The sequence below is a fragment of the Leucoraja erinacea genome, chromosome 8 (assembly GCF_028641065.1).
Source record: "Leucoraja erinacea ecotype New England chromosome 8, Leri_hhj_1, whole genome shotgun sequence".
In the NCBI taxonomy this organism is placed as follows: Eukaryota; Metazoa; Chordata; class Chondrichthyes; order Rajiformes; family Rajidae; genus Leucoraja; species Leucoraja erinaceus.
Window position 1 is genome coordinate 64,417,257 of NC_073384.1, and position 20,590 is coordinate 64,437,846.

The 20,590-nt window shown below is 41.2% G+C and overlaps 1 protein-coding gene across 1 annotated transcript in view; it reads right to left on the bottom strand.

Moving 5' to 3' along the window:
* LOC129699787 (polyribonucleotide nucleotidyltransferase 1, mitochondrial-like) overlaps positions 1-20,313 on the bottom strand; it is a 50,684-nt gene extending 30,371 nt beyond the window's left edge. The window contains exons 1-9 of the mRNA XM_055639874.1: positions 20,086-20,313; positions 15,721-15,781; positions 13,859-13,933; positions 13,648-13,753; positions 12,970-13,019; positions 10,320-10,383; positions 7,661-7,708; positions 4,623-4,736; positions 2,713-2,899 (exon numbers count right to left, since the gene is read on the bottom strand). Coding sequence (XP_055495849.1) covers positions 2,713-2,899; positions 4,623-4,736; positions 7,661-7,708; positions 10,320-10,383; positions 12,970-13,019; positions 13,648-13,753; positions 13,859-13,933; positions 15,721-15,781; positions 20,086-20,279 — 899 coding nt within the window. The 5' untranslated portion in view covers positions 20,280-20,313. The remainder of the gene's footprint in view (positions 1-2,712; positions 2,900-4,622; positions 4,737-7,660; positions 7,709-10,319; positions 10,384-12,969; positions 13,020-13,647; positions 13,754-13,858; positions 13,934-15,720; positions 15,782-20,085) is intronic.
* Between the last annotated feature and the right edge of the window lie 277 nt (positions 20,314-20,590).

A 20,590-nucleotide genomic window follows, 5' to 3' on the forward strand; every position in this document is an offset into this window, starting at 1 on the left:
CAATTAGGGGCTTATGGTTATGAACTTCAAAACTGTTGAGTTCAATTTTTGAATTTGTTATCAACTCGTCTGCCAAATAGATTTTCTTTGTTGTTCTTCGTGTTTATTCTCTTACTCCTTTAAATAAAATACTTTAATATTTTGGACAATGCAGCATGGAATCTGTGGTATAAAAACTAACAAATGCCCAATGTCATAAAAATGAAGTATTATTCAATAGTCATTTATGTTCTTCCACTATGGAATACATTTTTGCACTTTTTAAGCCTTGTAGAAATGTGTGGAAGATTATAAATCAGCTCTCTCCTTCCCATCTCCCTCTCTCTCCTCTCCACCCCTCCCTCTCCCCTCGAGCCCACCCACTGTCCTGTAAAATCAAGGCCAATCCCAATGTAACAGCAATCCAACTAGGCTTATCCAGAATTCTACCACTGCCTGAAAAATAATTGATGGCTCAACTTCCACTGAGAAAGAGAATTCCAAAGACTCATTGTTATACAAGAATTTTCCTGAACAGTCTGTGACCCATAGCACTGTGGCCATAGCACTATGTTTAAAGCCCATAGCGCTCCAGACGGTAGCACTATATTTAGAACCCACAGCGCGCAGCCGACAGTGCTTCCTTTAAATTCCCACGCGTTCAACTGGAGCAGGACAGGAAGCGACACTGGAAATGGACAAGTGGTGACGTTTCAGGCCGAGACCCTTCTTCAGAGTGAATTGAGCTCCGAATTTAAAATCTGTATTTGACAATACAAAATTGTACATCCGCATTTCCGTACAAAATATGCAAAATCCGTACTACTTGGCAGCTTTGCAAAAGCTTTTCACTGTACCTCGGTACACGTGACAATAAACTAAACAAAAAATACAGAGTACGATGCATGAATACAAGTGTTGAAACCGTCACCGTACGGTTATGCCCCATGATATAGAAATTGCAGCGGAATAAATCATTCCTCAAAAACATTCTCATACAGGTGCACAACCTTTTATCCGAAAGCCTTGGGACCAGACACTTGTCGGATTTCGGACATTTTCGGATTTCCGAATGGAAGATTTTTAGCGTAGATTAGGTAGGTAACGCGGGCGGCTTGAAATGTCTGGAGCGACTGCCTCCTCCCCGGAGGCCGGGGAATAATTGTAAATCATTGCATAAATGTTAGTCAGTTAGTTTGGAGGGATTTTATGTGGTGGTGGTGGGTGAAGGGGGAAACTTTAATTCTTAGTCCCCTACCTGGTCGGCGACTCCCAACATCGCGGAGCTGGGGGCTCCGTCTGGCCGCGGGCGACGTCGGTTGTAGCTCCGACCCCGGCAACTCTACCCTTGGCTGCGAGGCGCTCCAAATCCAGCGCCGCCCGCGGCCCCAGCTCCGCGAATGTTGGGAGAAGGCGGCCTCCGCGCCCTGGAGCTTACCGCACCGCGACCCAGTAAGGCATTGCCCGCTCCCCGCTGGTATCCCAGCGCTGCGGAGCATACTGCACGGCGACCCGGTAAGGCATTGTCCGCTCCCCGCTGGTATCCCAGCGCTGCGACGCCGCCGACTCCCAACATTTGCGGAGCTGGGGTGGGGGGCGTCCGGCCGCGGGCGGCGGTGGATTTGGAGCGTCTCGCAGCCAGGGGTAGAGTTGCCGGGGTCGGAGCTACAACCGGCGCCGCCCGCTGGCGGCCACAGCGCTGCGGAGCTTACTGCACGGCGACCCGGTAAGGCATTGACCGCTCCCCGTCTCTCCGACCAGGTAGGGGACTAAGAATTAAAGTTTACCCCTTCAACCCCCCCTTCACATAAAAGCCCTCCAAACTAACTGACTAACATTTAAGCAATGATTTACAGATGTTTAAGTGTCTCCCCGGTCTCCGGGGAGGAGGCAGCCGCTACAGTAGTACAGACCTGGGTTGACCGTGGGTCGTTTCGGGTCAAGTTTGGCGCCAAACGCGAGCTTTGGTGTGCCGATGACATCCTGGAAAAAATGGCCGGTTTTCGGAGGTTTTCGGTTTCCGGAACACCGGATAAAAGGTTGTGCACCTGTAGTATATTTCTTGCGGGGAAGCATCAGGACAGTACTCTAAACCTTTTTTGACAAACAGCATGCAGCATAATATCAAACAATAATAATCTATAGCATGGTAGTTTGGTAATTCAAGTGTGTTTGCATAGTTAGTTTTTTAATAACTTCTCTAAACTAATTCAACAAAAAAGTTGTTGTCCACTCTTGAACCAGAAATAGTATACCGCAAAAGTAAAATTAATATTATGGAAAGATGCCAGGAACTTAAATCATAATTTACGAGCCCATAGTGATGTGCAGATCATAAAGAAATGCAACACATGTTCTGCTGCACAAAAACGCTGGAGAAACTCAGCGGGTGCAGCAGCATCTATGGAGCGAAGGAAATAGGCAACGTTTCGGGCCCAAACCCTTCTTCAGAATTTACTTCACTCCATAGATGCTGCTGCACCCGCTGAGTGTCTCCAGCATTTTTGTGTACCTTCGATTTTCCAGCATCTGCAGTTCCTTCTTAAACACATTTTCTGCTACTTTTGCTAAATATTAATTATTTCATGCCCAATTCCAAAGTGATGAGCAACTCAGCAGCAATAAAAAATACGCATAAGACACAACTTGTGTTTGTAATTCTCATGCATGGAATTCTCATGCGTGTCCTTCGCACACAGGAAATTACAAGTAAATGAGAATCCCAAAACGTACTGTCTTGCATTTTCAACTATTTCCCTGGATGGAATGAATGACTTCTGAGGTGTTCTTTTCGAATTTCCATGCTTGCTTGCCAGTTGCTGAATGGACTGGATGATTTGTTGCGTATGTTTTACACCAATTTTGACAGCATGACAAAAATCCTGTTGTAATATGTTCTCCGCTGCTGCTTCCATCATGACTGAAAGTTTAAAAAGATCTTTTAACTTTGCATTGAGAATATTTCTAATGGCAACTATTGCAATATTTCATAGATTATCATATTTTTTTGAGGTATCAAATTCTAAAATTTCAAGTCAGATGTCAATAGACTAAAGCATGCAGTCGAAATATAACAATGATTCATGACTTTAATATCAAAATATTTTGGCGATACCTGATATGGGTGATTTGATGTTAAATGTTATGCACTAGTATGTCCCTTTTTTTCATGCCTGACCCAGAGCTATGTTAAGATGACAGATGCAATGTCTTATAATACACAATTAATAGAAGCAAATTTATAATTTATTCGGCCCTTACAACATTAATTTCTTACAACAGAAAATGACAGAATCTTAGAAATTCTATTGCACTCTGGCTTTTATATGATGCACCAAAGTTTCAGCATATAAACAAATATAAAAGGAGTAGGTAATCTGTGGTAAACTGCGTTCTTGTACACCATGTACACATGACCTGCTTGTACATGGGGGTTATTGGTATGCATCAGTTACATTAACTGCAAATTATTGCTGTGGCACTACTTGGGCCTCAAATGCAGGTGCTTTAAATGTAGGAGTTAAAGGATTCATGATACTTTGAAGTGTTCTGTCAGTGTAGAAATCCTCAAGGAATGATCAGGGTGCTTTTAATATCATTTTACTTTTTTTTTCTCTCTTTGGGTCATTGCCCAACTGTGACCATAAAGTTCGCATATCCGCAGTCTACAATTCATGAACCTTGTAATATTTAAGACAAAATTGCTCTAAATTACAATGAAAAGGATTATCATTAAGAATTCCCACTTTGATGATTTCAGCATTTTTAAGTTTCTGCTTCATGTATGACATTAGAGATAACACCATTTCTAAACAGGATATCCATTATTCACAATACTGCAATATAAACTAATTAACTAATTTCCACATGGAACAGGCATATGCCTCCTCCTGGTGCTATTTTGAGAATTCCTAGCCTTAATTCAATCGGAAAATTGAGTTAAATGCTGGAGGTCACACCACTTGCCCAACAATTTTCTTTATCCTGTTCAATACAATAAAATGTTTTGCAATATTGATAATTGTCATTCCTTCACTGTGAGCCCATATTTTACAAATAATGCCCCATCCCTTAGCTGTCATTATTGTGGAAAGTTATTGGAGCATGGCTGTGCAGCACTTCTGTGTCTGGTTCTAATATGCAAGTGCACAAATTCTGTCAATGCCACATCCCTCCATATAATATCACTTCCAGAATGAGTTGTTTAAAATGTACTCTCACAAAGTGCAGGAGAGAAATTGAATTATCATGTAGGAAATTATGATAATAACCTTATAGGTCATTACCTTGGATTGTAAGTGGGTTATGATAATATAACAGACTGATTAATGGAAATTTAAAAACACACATTACGTTATTGTTTCGCAATTTTTCTTGCTTTCTAGCTTGCATCATTTTTCCCAACTAATGTAACAAAATAGGGACCTAAATTAAATTGGACATTCAAGCTAGTATTCAACACATTAATTTATTGGATCATATTCCATCTTTTAGAAAAACCTACAACATGATATTACTGCATTACAATTCCAAAAGAACAAATTTTATTTTTTTTCTTAATTGATCTAAGAATGCAAATTCTTCATTACATAAACTATTTATGTTTGCAGACAAGATACTACCATAAATAATGAGACGCTTACCTACTTGGCTCTGAGGTGCTCCAGCCAGAACCAAGTTCAATGTGCTCAATGCCATTTCTTTTCGAGTTGGGTTAATTACAACTTCTCCATCGACAAAACCAACTCTTACAGCACCTTAAAGAAGTGTGCAGAGTACAATGTTATTTTAGCAGTTGGCTTAGCACAAAGTAATTTGAATACAAATGGCAACAAATACTGACAGATTAATGAAGTTTACCCATAAATTAAATACTTGAAATGCATATATGTTAGTTTGCATTTCCTGCCAAATTAGTAGCTTAATATAGCAGTTAATAAAGTAAATAGATTAAAATATTCATAGATACTGCCTTATTAATAGTCATAGAGCATGGAAATAGGCCCTTCTGCCCAACCTGCCCATGCCGACCAACATGCCCAATCTAAATGAGTCCCACCTGTCTGTGTTTGGCTAATATCCATTTTAACCTATCCTATACATGCATCTGCCCAAATGTATTTTTTAAATGTTGTGATCGTACCTGCTGCGACTGCCTCTTCCGGCAGCTCATTCCATATACATGCCACCGTTTGTGTAAAAAAGGCCCCTCCTGTTCCTGTTAAATCTTTCCCCCTCACCTTAAACCTATGTCCTCTAGTTCTAGATTCCTCTACACTAGGCAAGAGACTGTGCATCTACCCTATCTATTCCTCTCATGATCTTAGACACCTCAATAAGATCATCCTTCAACCTCCTGCGCTCCAAGGAATAAAGTCCTAGCCTGCTCAATCTCTTCCTATAGCGCAGGTCTTCGAGTCCTGGCAGCATCCTCATAAAACTTCTCTGCACCCTTTCCAGTTTAACACCATTTCCTATAACAAGGTGACCAAAACCAAACACAATACTCTAAATGTGGGAAGACACAAAATGCTGGAGTAACTCAGTGGGTGAGGCAGCATCTCTAGAGAGAAGGAATGGGCGACGTTTCAGGTCAAGACCCTTCTTCAGACTCTAAATGTGGCCTCACCAATATCTTGTACATCTCTAACATGACTTCCCAAATTTTATACTCAGTACTCTTTAGACAAAGTCTAAGGTGCCGAAAGCTTTCTTGACCATCCTATCTACCTGTGACGCCACTTTCAAGGCACTATGTACCTGTACTCCTAGATCTCTTTGCTCTACAACACTCCCCAGAGCCCTACCATTCACCGTGTAGGCCCTGCCCTGGTTGGAATTCCCAAAATGCAACACTTCGCACTTCTCCGTATTAAATTCTATCAACCATTCCTCAGCCCAGCTGCTCGACCGATCAAGATCCTGCTGAAATTTTTGACAGCCATCTTCACTGTCTACCATACCACCCACTTTAGTGTCATCTGCAAACTTGCTAATCATGCCTTTCTCGTTCTCATAAAAATCATCGATATGGATGACAAACAGCAATGGGCCCAGCACAGAACCCCGAGGCACACCATTAGTCACAGGCCAACATTCTGAAAAACAACTTTTCTACTATTACCCTCCACTTCCTTCCAGGAAGCCAATTTTCTCACCAGTCAGCTATCTGTCCTTGGATCCCATGCCTTTAACCTTCACCAGCAGCCTACCATGTGGAACCTTGTCAAATGCCTTGCTGAAATCCACAAACAAACAGCTCTGCCCTCATCATCCTTTTTGGTCACATCTTCAAAAAACTCAGATTGGTGAGAAACAATCTTCCATGTACTAAATTGTGCTGACTATCCCTAATCAGGCCTTATCCATATAAATGCCTGAATATCTTATCCCTCAGATTACTCTCGAGTAACTTTCCGACCAGATGTTAGACTCACTGGCCTATGGTTCCCAGGCTTTTCCCCGCAACCCTTTTTAAATAGAGGCACAACATTTGCCACACTCCAGTCTTCCAGCACATCACCCGTATTTAATGATGACTGACAAATCTCAGCTAGTGCACCTGCAAGTTCCTCTCTAGCTTCCAAGTGTACTCGGATATATCGGATCAGGCCAGGGAGATTTGTATACATTCATACGCGTTAGGACTTTCAGCACTTCCTCAACAGCGATACTGACTGCCCTCAAGACACTTTCATTGTTTGCCCTAAATTCCTTGGTCCTCATGTCTTTCTCCACAGAAAAAGAGGAGAAATACTCTTTGAGGACCTTGCCCATCTCCTGTGGCTTCACAAAGAATTGACTGCTTTGATTCCTGAGGGCCCTCATTCTCTCTCTGGTTACCCATTTTTTCTTAATGTACATAAAATCTCTTGGGGATTATCCTTAATATTATCTGCCAAAGCTACCTCCTGCCTCCCTTTTGCCCTTCGGATTTCCTCAGCTCCAACGTGCACACTTGATCCCAGCTGCCTATACCTGCTCCATGCCTCCTCCTTATTCTTGACCAGTGCCTCAATTTCTCTCATCATCCAAGCTTTATTACGCCCACCTGCCTTGCCCTTCACTCTAACAAGAATATGAAGGTCTTGGACTCTTGTGAGAACACTTTAAAAAATGTTCCACTTTCCAGACGTTCCTTCAATTGGAGTGAGTTCCTGTCTAATATCTTCATATTTGGCTTTGGCGCAATAAGACTTGTAATTATCGAGTCTGGCCTGTATCTGTCCATAACAATGTTAAACCAAATAGAACAGTGGTCACTGGTCTCAAAAAACTCATCCACGACTACTTCATCCACTTGCCCCATACAATTTCCTAGACCAGATCAAGCGTTACACTCTCTTGTATAGGGCCCGCTACATATTGCCTGAGAAAACATTCCTGAACACATCCAGCCCCATATAAACCATTTGAACAATGACAATACTTTCTTCAAATCACAGTGAGAAATTAGCATTATTTTCCAAGTTTTTAATCATCTTTCACTGAATAAAATCACATAAATTACTTTGTTTCATTTCTTGAGAAAATGTTTAAACAAACTGTTGCTCTGTCAAAAGTGAATTCAAAAGTCAACGTATAATTCTTCATCTGGATACCTAGCAAACCTTCTTTCGTTGGTACTTGCTAATGAGATGAGAAAGATAGGATAGGGTAACTGCAAAGAAAGATTACCCACCTATGGGACCATTCCAAGGAATGTCAGACAACGCCAAGGCTGCAGAAGCTATCAAAGAGAATGGAATACATTGAGAATAGTAAATACAGTACATATTAGAACAATTAAATAAATGACATTTTTGAAATAAAGATTACGAGCCAGTCTTCATGAATATAATTTTTAATCATTTATATTTCCAAATTTCTAGAGCCAATTTAAAGCACAACAGCAGACGCATGAAAAATTCAATTATGTCCCTAAGAACTGTGAAAAGCAAGGTGGTTATAACCTTGCTATTATAAACATGTTTAGAGGGATTATGTTTGGCTTCCAATTAGTAAAACCTGGGGTATGGGTAGTGCGCGAAAGTGAAAGAGGTTTATTAGTTTAGTTTAGTCTATTGTCACATGTGCAGAGGTACAGTGAAAAGCTTTTTAATGCAAACTAGTCTGAAGAAGGGATCCGACCCAAAAAGTCACCTATCCATGTTGTCCAGAGATGTTGTGACCCATTGACTTACTCCAGCACTTTATGTCCTTTTTTGTAAACTAGCACTTGCTTTTCTATTCACATGCACTTACATGGGGCATTTTACCACAACTTTAAATAATATTGGATGGAATGTATTCCATCCAATATCAGTACCATCAAACTAAACTTCAGTTTGAAACTAATAAAATGCATGGATGTGTTCACTGTACTTTTTTTGAAAAAAACCATGAAGATTTATCTTAAAACCCTAAAGAAGGGTAAATGCTTTTTTGTGTCTTGTTGGCAAGCAAACAAAAACCTTACAAAAATCATATTTAACTGTGCTTAAATTATACCTTTGCTGAGAATTTGCCATTTTCTGTCAGTGAGAATTCGAACCTCACCTATTTTACATGGAATTGTAGATCAAAAGTTTTAAGACTTCAAAATAAATAGCTAATTTAAATGCTGATACTTATTTGTAATATGAAAGTACAACGGTAAATGAGCTGCTCAATGGCAAAGATTGATAACCAGTTCATCACTACATAAACGGCAGGTGTAGCAACAACATATATTTTGTATTTCTTAAAGTATTCATTTGCTACCTTTGCTTGGGGGAAAAAAAATTGATCCTTCATCTCTCTCAGACTTTTCCTCTTTTTTAAATCTTTAATTTTAAGTTCACATTCCTTTATCACAATCTCTGAGATTATCATATCTTCCCTTTAATATATTGGTATTATCTTGCAAATTCAATTTAAACTGGTTGGTGTATGTAATTAGAACATTGCTGTTTTAAACTCTGAGACTCCAGGATGAATCGCCTCCAAAAGTGCGGAGGGATTGTGGTCAATTATTTACATTTTGCAACTGATTTGTCCGATGGATTCATGCTACTTTCGATGCTCTCTGCAACCATAGCTTATTTCACTGCAAACAACATTTTACTCTTTCTTTCTCTCCTTACCTACATTAGAAAGTAGTAAATTCTAGACTACAGACTTCAGCATAAGAATCTTGGCTGATAGTCCAGTACTGAAGGAGTGATACACTGGAATTAATAATCATTCAGATTATGCTTTAAACAAAAGCCCCAACTTCTTTCCAAAATGGTCATTAAAGATCCCATGAAGCATTTCAATCTGATTGGCCAGATTTGATGCCCTGACTAATACCAATTTCTCAATCAAGATTAATTTTTTAATAAAAAAAAAGGAATTCAAGAATGGGAGTACATCATTTAACCCCACAAGCACTATCAGCCATGCAACGAGATTTTGACTGATCGATGAATTAATAACACATATCTTTTCCTTCAAAGCAATCCATAAATTTGGTTTTCAAAACACAATCAATATCAGATTTAATGTTATCAGGTTATCAACTGATTTGCACTGCAATCAAAAGTAATTGTAATTGAGTTCGTTGATTGTAAAAGATTCCAAAAAGTACTACACAAACAATTTTTCTTCCGTATTGCCTTGTCTAAACAGCTGCCTTTAAGTGACTTCCAGATTTTGATCACTATATTAACCTACACCGAGGTGTTGCCATTTGTAAATTTGCAGCAAATGTTTAATATGCAATACATTTTACAGTGTGATTTGGAGTTCAATTTACATAGAAGCTTATTCGTCAGATTTCCATTAAGGAAAAATTCAAAATTGCTCTGTAATATCAAGGTTTTGTGTAGACGGCAGTGTGTTGTTACCTGCCATTAGGTATGGTACATTCTCTTGGAGCAGTTTTGCCACTAGTATCAAGTATGTACGTCCAGCAAAATAACACTGGATGGTGCGGCAGGAATCCCCACCACAGATTCACCACCATCTGACTAAATAAATTCCTCCTCATCTTCTTTCTAAAGGTACGTCCTTTTATTCTGAGGCTATGACCTTTGGTCCTAGACGCTCCCACTAGTGGAAACATCCTTTTTTACATCCACTCTATCCAGGCCTTTCATTATTTGAGCAATTTTCTATTTTATGGTGTTCAGTTCAATTCAAAGGTTCTCCAGTAATAAAATGACTCTTTCCATCTGCAGTTATCAACAAGTGGCACATTACAGTGATGCAATGGGACGATGTAAATTTGGAAATGTAGCCCATATGAAATACAACAGGAAAGTATGCACTCTCAGGTCAAGTGAGCAATCACTCCTCAACTGTGATGCTCAAGGTTTCCACAAATGAACAGTTCTTACCTCCATTGATTGCAAGAATGTCAGGATCATTGATGCCATCGACTGCAAGGAGATTGCAAATAATCTTACACAAAGAAAGGAAACAAAAACTTTTAGTCCAAAAGCCCTCAGGCTCTGCGTACAATTGTGATATGATTTTCTGGTCAGGCAAAAGGAGGAATGGGCTAGCTGTAGGAAGCTAGGATCAAGTGCATCACAGGAAGAGTTTAAGGGACTGGCGAGGTTTAGAAGGATATTAAGAGGGCAAAATGCCGACGAGTTAGCTCTGGCAGATAAGATTAAGGAGAATCAAAAGATATTTTGCAAGTACGTTAAGGGAAAGAGGGTAACTGGAGAGTTTATAGGGCTTTTTATAAAACAAAGCCGTAATCTATGTGAGGAGCTGCAGGAGATGGACAAGGTGTTCAATGAGTATTTCTCTTCTGCCCTTACTGTGAAGAAAGGTATGAAGACTGGGGAACTTGGAAAGGTTAGTGGAGATGTCTTGTGGACAGTCCATATTATGGTTGAGGGGGTGCTGGATGTCCCAAGACATATGAAGGTAGATAAATCCCCTGAGCCCGATCAGATATATCCAGGGACACTGTTGGAAGCTCGAGCAATTTCAGGAGCCCGACGGAGATACACAAATCATTGTTCAACATGGGTGAGATGAGGTGACTGGAGGGTGACTACAATATGCCATTATTTCAGAAAGGTTCAAGCCTGGGAATTATAGATCAGTGAGCCTAACATCTTTGGTAGGTAAATTGCTTGAGAGAATTCTGAGGGAAAAGATATATGTATTGGATAGATCGAGTCGATTAAAAATAGTCAACGTGGTTTTGTACTTGGGAGAACGTGTCTCACAAATTTGATTGAGTATTTTTTTTGAAGATGTTAGCAAGAAAGTTGATGAAGGCAAAGTCATAGACATTGTCTATGTGGACTTCAGTAAAGCATTTTATAAGGTTCCACACTGTAGGCTGCTCTGGAAAGTTAGATCATATGGCAACCAGGGAGTGTTAGCTGCCCGCATACAAAATTGGCTCCATGGATGGAAGCAGAGGATGGTGGTGGAAGGTTGTTTTTGGACTGGAGGCCTAGGACTTGTGATGTGCTTCAGGGATCGGTGTTGGGCCCATTGGTATTTGTGGTTTATATTAATGATTTAGATGAGAATGTGCATGCCATGATTAGTTAGTTTGCAAATGACATTAACGTAGGTGGCATTGTAGACAGTGAAGATGGTTATCATACATTAAAGCAGGATCTTGATCAGCTGGGCATGGGCTGAAGAATGGTTAATGAGGGTGTTGGGAATTAACTGCCACAGTTGGGGCTGGTAAAATAACAACATTTTAAAGACACTTGCACAGATACATGGATAGGAAAGGTTTAGAGGAATATGGATAAAATGCAGGCAAACGGGACTTGCTTCGGTGCGGATCTTGGTTGGCGTGGACGAGTTGGGCCAAAGAGCCCGTTTCCATGCTGTATGACTATGTGTTCATGCAAGTTCAAATAGATTGTAAAGAATTTCAGCTGTGCTTTCTGAAAAGTTTCATCATCAAAAAGATCTGAGCAACCATGTTTAATTGTCATTTTTTAATATGAAAATAAGTGCAGATTAAGAATATTTCTTCCACTGTTCAGTAACAAGCAAAATTTAATGATGAATATGACAATATTTGATCAAAGACCGTTTATGACCATCTACATTTTTAGGGCCTATTGAGTTGAGCAGGAAAGAGGGAGCGAGACAGCCCACCTTTTTGTCAGGCATCCGACAGGAATGGATTCTGTGTGGGCTGGAGGTATAATTTTTGTTTAGTTGTTGAACCAACATTAAATTCCTTGACAGAATGCAGACAGTTCTTCTGTTCAATGGCGCTGACAAGATTGAAAAGGGTTTTTGGAACAAATGGGGTCACATGCATCACTTTCTGAAATGAATGCTGCATGCATTACAATTGTCAGAATCTGCTGATTCTATTGGGAATATGTTTCTCATTCAGGTACAATAATGATGGCATTCAGGGTTGGGTTAATGTGGGGACTTTGTCCTAAAAAGAGAAAAAAACATTTTGTTTGCAAGTAGCTTTTCTGTCATTGTTTTATCGATTTGAATGGTTTTATGGCAGAATTTACAAACAATGTGCAGGGTTAATCATGGCCTCTTTTTTTGATAAACTAAAAGTAAAAATCTGTTATATTATTGGGATACATAGATAATTAACATCTTCATATTTAAAAATAAGAATGTAATGGTAATCGCCAGGTTAAAAACAAGCATGCTACAAATTCTGCAATGCACTGACAAATGTTAGCTTTGAAAAGTTGGTTGCATAACTAATACTAAAACAATAACAGTAAAGAATGTGTCAAGCTATACGAGTGGCAAATGTAATATGTTACAGTTAGTTTGCAATTAACAAATGGGCTTAATTTCATAGATAATTTTGACCATTTTCCGATGAAGCATTTATTCCTTGGTCAAACATATCAAAACGGTTTGAATATTTCCCGCACTTTGCATTATTTCAGTTTCCAGCAGATTTTTGGGGGATTTCCAGTTTTGTTGATTTTCAATTAAAATAAATATACCAATGTGTTCAATTACTTATTTAAAAAAGACACACCGAATCAGTGCATTTTATCCAGCACTTACCTGTGTATCATAAAAGTAGCCTGAAGGAAATAGTGGCCTGATTGAACGATCTGAAGAATTCAACAGAAGGTAAGTAACTGACACTTATTAAATGAAAACACCCCCTTAAAAAAAAAAATGGTTTCCTTCCCTGAAGTAGACAATTATGGGAATCATTGGAATTAGGTCAAAGACTAAATGCTGTTGCAGAGGTGGTTGGTATTTATTGACAGGAGGCACCCTTCAGCTAATTCGAACAGCAGTTGCTTTTCTTGTTTTCTGCCACTTTCTACAAGTGATGCTATCTCTCCCAATCTACCCCAGAATAAAGCAAGTCAATCAAAGGAAGGCAACTCTTAGGTGGCTAGTAATCAAATGTTGATCCTTTTCATTTCAATCACTCAATTCCATTCCTATATTATAAATTGATATGATTGCATTGATAAAGGTACCCATCCAAACCAGCATTTCAGAAATTTGTTTATGTTTAATAAATGCAATTTAGTAACATTATGTAACATTTATAAATATTTTTCTTAGAAAATTAGACATTAAAATGTAGCAGAAAATAAATTTCTAAAATATTAATCCATTCAGTCAACAATTTCACGGAACAAAAATATTGTTACATATTTATTGTAGAAACATTCTTGGAAAAATATTGCAGTATTCAACTTGCTCTGCATTACATAATCTTACCAATTACTCTGCTGGTTAAAATCTCATTATCTGTGTAGCCCAAATCTCTTCGTAAATATGTTGTAGGTATTCTTCCCGCTGCAGCAGCTTTCTGACGATAATCAACCTAATAATACACATCTGTTATTCTACGTTATAATGTGCAATATAGACAAATTATGAATGAATTAATAAGTTTACATGGAATTATAAAAAATCTTAACATACTTACCACTAATGGCATAAATTGGGATGCAGTAGGCTTTGTTTTACTGACAGCTGTAACCATCACTGATGTGTCTCCCAACTTCACAGTAAGAAAAAGAAAATCAATAAATTACATTTCACATAGCTTTGTATATTTGTGAACTTAGCATGTTAATATGAACATAGAGGTTCCTTTCATGTTTCAGATCAACTTAATTTTCTCGTATACTTTTATTTCAATCACCTGATTTTTGACCATAAATATCCAGAAATGCAAAAACCTGTTGTTTCTTGGTGGGAGGGCAGCCGAGTTCCATTAGATAAATAAATATAATTTCTCTCATCAATCAGCACAGCACTGTAGTGGAAGCAGTACTGATTTAAATCTTGCAGCCACAATCTTGTAGGCTCACATTGCAAAATTGCCCTCTACCATGCAATTTGAAGCATTCCTACAGTGATAGCGGGAGTAATGATCCAATGGAAGATTTCCAAAACAACTCATTAAACCTCTAATTGCAGCCCAATGTCGCAGGCCAACCGTTATTTCTTCAGGGATTGACAATTAAACCATGTCTACCTCCCTTTCCTCAAAGCTAAGGAAAAGCAATTTGTGGTAAAGATCTGCCATTTTCTAATCAAGTAATCCAACAACAATGTCAAAAATCCTCAACTGGTGAATGGAGGAAGCTGCTAATTAAAATAAAATATAATAAATTATTGTATTGTATTCTTTGTGTTGTATTCAATTTATTGTCATTATGTCAATTAGAGACAACAAAATGAATTTTCCTTACAGTCAGGTAACATAAAAATAAATAAATAATAAATAAAACATATTAAACTTTAAAAAAAACACAAACACAATAGTCTACGACACAACATAACACAATGGCACCAAGTTGAGGAAGGTACAATAGTCCAGCCAGCCTCCCCTCCGATCTTCCCAGATGTTCACCCGTGGTCGGGGCCTCCCGAGCACCCGCAGTCGCCGCCATGGGCGGCCCGATGCTCAGGCTCTCACGCCGGGATGATGGAACACCGACGCCGAACCCCGACAGAGAACATCCTCAGCGGACCGGACCTCCAGCTCAGCTACCTTCCACCAGAGTCCACTGCTCCCGAGTCCAAAGGCCGAGCCGGGCGGAGTCGCAGGACTACACGATGTTAGTCAGCGCCGCCCGCGTTGGGAGCTCCGCGAACCACAGCTCCGCGATGTCGGTGCGGCAGGCCCAGCAATCCGGAGCTCCAAACGGTGACCCCCGGTAAGGCATCGCCCCCCCCCCCCCCGCGATGTTTCCATCGCTGCGCCGCTGCTGGAGCTCTGGTCGGTCCCGGCAGGTAAGGCTGCGCCAATCCAGTAGGTAGGCCGCTGGGGGGGGGAGGGGCAAGGATGGGACTCGAATAATAGTCGCATACTCTCCAGGAAGTGACTGAAGGACGGTATCCCCCTTACCGTACCCTCTTCCCCCACATAAAGACATTAAAAAAAACAAAAAAAAAACACACTTCAACATAACAAAAAAAAAAAAAAAGATACCGGACTGAAGGTGGAGGCAGCTAGCACTACAAATACAATTGTGGAACAGTGTAAGGAGTCTGCAATAATTTAATAATCAACCTCATTTAAATGTGAAAAGTCGCTATAGGTGCAAAATACTTTTTAAAAAGCTATATTTCCTTTTCTCATTCCACATCCACATTTTGAACTGTTCAACGGGAAAAAGTATTTTCCAAAATGCACACTAGCTTTCTGATATAAGAATGCTAAAGTCACCATTATAACTATTAAATATTCACTTTAAACCACAAGTGTTTGTATCATACTAAAATTTCAAGAGTTTCCAACTATGTCTTAAACTACACAAACATTTTGAATGAAGTTACCTGCACCATAGCACATCCATCTGCAAACCGAGCAAGCTTCCCTGTGGAAATTTCAAGCTTCCTGCAATAATGTAAAAATTCATAAAACAGTGCATTATTTTCAGCATATTACAAATAGCTTAAGAAGATTAATCCTATTATTGAATAAAGTTCTCACTCACAATCACTGTACAAACATGTGGAGATATTAAATGTATATTAAATAATCTAGCATGAAGTAAATTGATGTAAAAGTCCAACACAAAAGTCGATTTCTAAAATCCCAAGACTAGTTTTCTTTCGATTCCTTGACAAAAATAAAGTTTTACTCCTTGTGAAAAAGGGTGCCAGAAAACAGCTACATGAACAAAGAACTGTTTAAGCGAGTCGAAATATGATTGGCTTGCCAACTATATGCTGCCTGTCCTGTTGAGTTACTCCAGCATTTTGTGTCTATCTTGTGTCTAGATTTTACTGCTGACATGATTTGAAATGCTCTTGACCAAAGATCCTATCGCGGATAGGATTTGCAAAATGGATATCGAACTGTTAACTAGAATATATTCTTCTTGGGTTCAATGTGGCAAGATTCCAGCTGATGTCAAGCAGCAGACAGAACATCATGCCCTGGTCTCACAAATTCTCGTCCAACAGTACGAGCTGCACATAAGCTATAAGCCAGGGAGGATTCGTAATCAACAATAGTAATAGCTTTAGAACACAAAGTGTTGAAGTAACTCAGTGGGTCAGGCAGAACTTTTGGAAGATGCTTTTTAGGTGCTTTTTTGGGTCGTGAAGCTGTTTCAGATCGATCTGAAACATTGCTTGCCCATATCTTCCATAGATGCTCTCTGACCTGCTGAGTTACTATAGACTTTGTGTTCTATGCAAGATTCCAGCATATGCAGTTTGTTGTGTCAATAGTATTAGGCTTTGTTTGTATTGGTGTGGTTTGATTAGAGAAAAAGATATGTTGAAAACAAATTACATCCAACTGGTTTTACACTTTTTTGATGAAGTAATAGAGAAAGTGGTGAGGAAAATATGGTTATTGTGGTATACATGGCCTTCCAAATTAAGCTTGTGGGTTCCTGGACTTTATAAATAGAGGCACCTGGTACAACAGCAAGAAAGGCATGATGAGCCCTTCATAAAGCAATGGTTTGACCATAACTGAAGAAGTGCGTTCAGTTTTAGATGCTACAATTGGGAAAAATGCAAACACTTTCGAAACAATATGTAAGAGATTTGTCAAAATGATTCGACCATTCATAGTCTGTAGATTAACGAGAGATGGTGGGGTTGTCCACCATGGATCAGAGATAGCTGTAGATCTTATTACAGTAAATAAAATCACCAAGGAGAATCAAGGAACTGCAGATGCTGAAATCTTGCGTGGAACACAAAGGTCTGGAGTCACTCAACGGGTAGGTAGCATCTCGGGAAGGCATGGGTTGGCAATGTTTTGGGTCCCATCCCGAAACATCACTTATCCATGTCCTTCAGAGATACTACCTGACTCGTTGAGTTACTTGCTTCCATCTTCTCGGGTAGTATATTCCAAACTCTGGTTGAAAATATTTAGTTTAGTTTATTGTCACGCTTGCCGAGGTACAGTAAAAAGCTTTTGTTGCATGCTAACCAGTCAGCGGGAAGACAATACATGATTAAAATCAAGCCATCTACAGCGTACAGGTACATGATAACATGAATAATGTTTACTGCAAGATAAAGTCCAGTAACATTTGATCAAAAACAGTCCGAGGGTCTCTGATGAGGTAGACAGTAGCTCTGGACTGCTCTCAAATTGTTGGTAGGATGATTCAGTTGCCTGACAACAGCTGTGAAGAAACTGCACCTGAATCTGGTGGTGTGCATTTTCATACTTCTTTACTTTTTACCCGATGGGAGAGGGGAGAAAAGGGAGTGGCTGGTTGCGACTCGTCCATTACACTGGTGGCCTTGGCAAGGCAGAGTGAGATGTAAATGGCATCAATGGAAGGGAGGTTGGTTTGTGTGATGGTCTTGGTTGCGTCCACAATTCTCTACAATTTCTTGCGGTCTTGGATGCTGTTCCCAAATCATGCTGTGATGCATCCCAATAAAATGCATTCCTCAGATCCCTTTACCGACTATGCTGACTGGTTTTAAATATCTCTTTAATGGGGAAAATGTTCTCACTATCCATTCTTTCTATGAGCTATCAGGTTCCCCCTCAGCCTCCAGCACTCCAAGGAAAACAGCCTTTCCAGTTTTTCCTCATAACTGAAACATACCATCCCATGCAACATGCTGATAAATCCTCTCTGTAAAACTTCCGGTTCAATCATATCCTTCGTACATTGTAGCAACCAAAACTGCACACAATGCATGATTTCCCAAATAAATTAGAGTGATTAAAGCTCTAAATTAGAGCTGCATGTTGCTATTGCCTACACTCTAGTAGTCCACACTATTCTCCACAGGTTCAGAGTTTGCGTTTCTACTTGATGCACACACAAGAACGTAATAGGCGAGCTGTATTGTCCAGGATGCTTTATAGTTTGAGGAGCATCCTCCCCTGCAAGACCACCTCCCATGAATCCAACCAGGCCCAAGATGGAGCCAGACGTCCTGATGAGTTTGTTAATCCTATTGGCGTCCGCGACCTTCGCCCTGCTGCCCCAGCACACGGCAGCGAAGAACATGGCACTGGCTACCACCGATTAGTAGACCATTTGCAGCATCTTACTGCAGTCGTTGAAGGAGCGGAGCCTTCTCAAAAAGTATAGCAGGCTCTGTCCCTTCTTGCACAGGGCAGCATTCCTGGACCAGTCCAGTTTACTGTTTGGGTATTTGTGTGCACTCCAAGGTATTTGTACTCCCTGATAAATTGCACATTCACACCATTGATGGAGTCAGAGGACAAGGGTGTTCCTCTCCTCCTAAAGTCCTTTAACTTCCTTAGACTTGTCGTTGTTGAACTTCAGGTGATTCAGTCTACACGACGCAACAAAGTCGTTGACTACACCTCTGTATTCAGCTTTTCTCCCTGCACTGATGCAGCCCACAATTGCAGAGGTATCTGAAAACTTATATCTTGTCCGAGGTGTAGATAGTGAGCAGGAAGGGAGAGAGAGGACAGTCCCCTGTGGGGCCCATGTGCTGCTCACTACCATGCCCGAGACACAGTTCTGTAGCCTGACATAGTGTGGCCGTTCAGTCAGGTAGTTGTTGATCCAAGATGCCAATGAAGCATCCACCAGCATCTTCGTCAGTTTGCTCCCTAGCAGTGCAGGCTGGATGGTGTTAAAAGCACTGGAGAAGTAATAAAACATGACTCTCACAATGCTTCCCTGCTTTATCCAGGTGAGCATAGGAACGATGGAGCAGGTGCATAATGGAGTCCTCAACCCCCATCTTTGTTTGTTATGCAAACTGCAGCGGGTCCAGGTAGGGCTTAACCAGTGGTCACAGGCGAGTGAGCTGCAGCCTCTCCAGGGACTTCATGTGTGAAGTCAGCACCATTGGTCTGTTGTCCTCTTTGGTACAGGAACCAGGCAGGATGTCTTCCACATCACAGGAACTCTCTCTCGGCTCAGGTTGAAGATATGCTGGAGTACTCCACACAATTGGTTGGCACACACCTTGAGTACCCTCGGGCTGACATCATCGGGACCCATGACTTTGCCTGGGTGGTAACTCATCCTCCCTCACCCACACCCTCACTCACTCCCACCCCACCCTTCCCCCACCCCCACCATTCACTTCCTCACACACCCACCCGTCCTCCCTCACTCACACCCACTCACCTTCTCATACCCACCCACCACCTTCTGAACATTCTGCGTTTTGTAGTCCGCAGGGCAGTACTCTGCATTGCGCTAACTTGGACAATTTAACTTTTTTTTTAAACAAGCCAATTAATCAGCCAATTAACCTACAGACCTGTATGTCTTTGGAGTGTGGGAGGAAACTCCATGCAGACAGCAGCCGTAGTCGGGATTGAACCCGGGTCTCTACCGTTGCGCCACCGTGACAGAACCACCCACTCACCCCCGTCCCTCACACCCACTCACCCCCGTCCCTCACACCCTCCCTCACTCACTTTCTCACACCCCCCCCTCACACCCACCCACTCACTTTCTTACATCCAACCTCCCTCACTCACTCCCACCTTACTCACTCACATCCACCCTCCCCCACTCACTTTCTCACACCCACCCACTCACACCCACTCATCCCTCTCACACCCACTCACCCCCTCACTTTCTTACACCCAACCTCCCTCCCACCTCCCTTCCTCACTCACTCCCACCTCTCTCACTCACTCACTCCCACCCTCACTCCCTCCCACCTCCCTTCCTCACTCACTCCCACCTCCCTCACTCACTCACATCCTCTCACCTGCTGCCCAGATCCACGGCCACTCGGCCCCTCTCGGCCAGGCTGGCCCAAGCCTGCTGATGATTTCGCCGCGTGCCCGGGCTCGCTGGCAACGGGCGGCCGAGCGCGGGCGCTCTCCATGGCGACGAGCGCCAGATTCCACGAGCTACCAACCGCCTCACCGACCCGACACCGCCGGGACAGGGGGCCGCCATGACACCCACCTCGCCACAACGCCTCGTCCCATTGGCTGTTGCAGCCTCACCGCGGGGAGGGGAGGGTCGGGTCGGTCATAGCGCACCCTACTGGCCAACACTCCTGCTATTTAAAAACGTCGTTTAATCTTCTGATTCCCCATCTCATTTCATGCTTTAGTTTTCAGTGTTATTCTTTTCCCGCAACCAAAAAGTTTCCCGAAACCAAAAAAGACGAATTCGAAGTGCTTTACAAAGTGTGACACTCAGTGACAAGCTTTAAAGCGTGGGGAATGATTGGTGCTATGTTGTGTAAGAAGAAACTGCAGGTG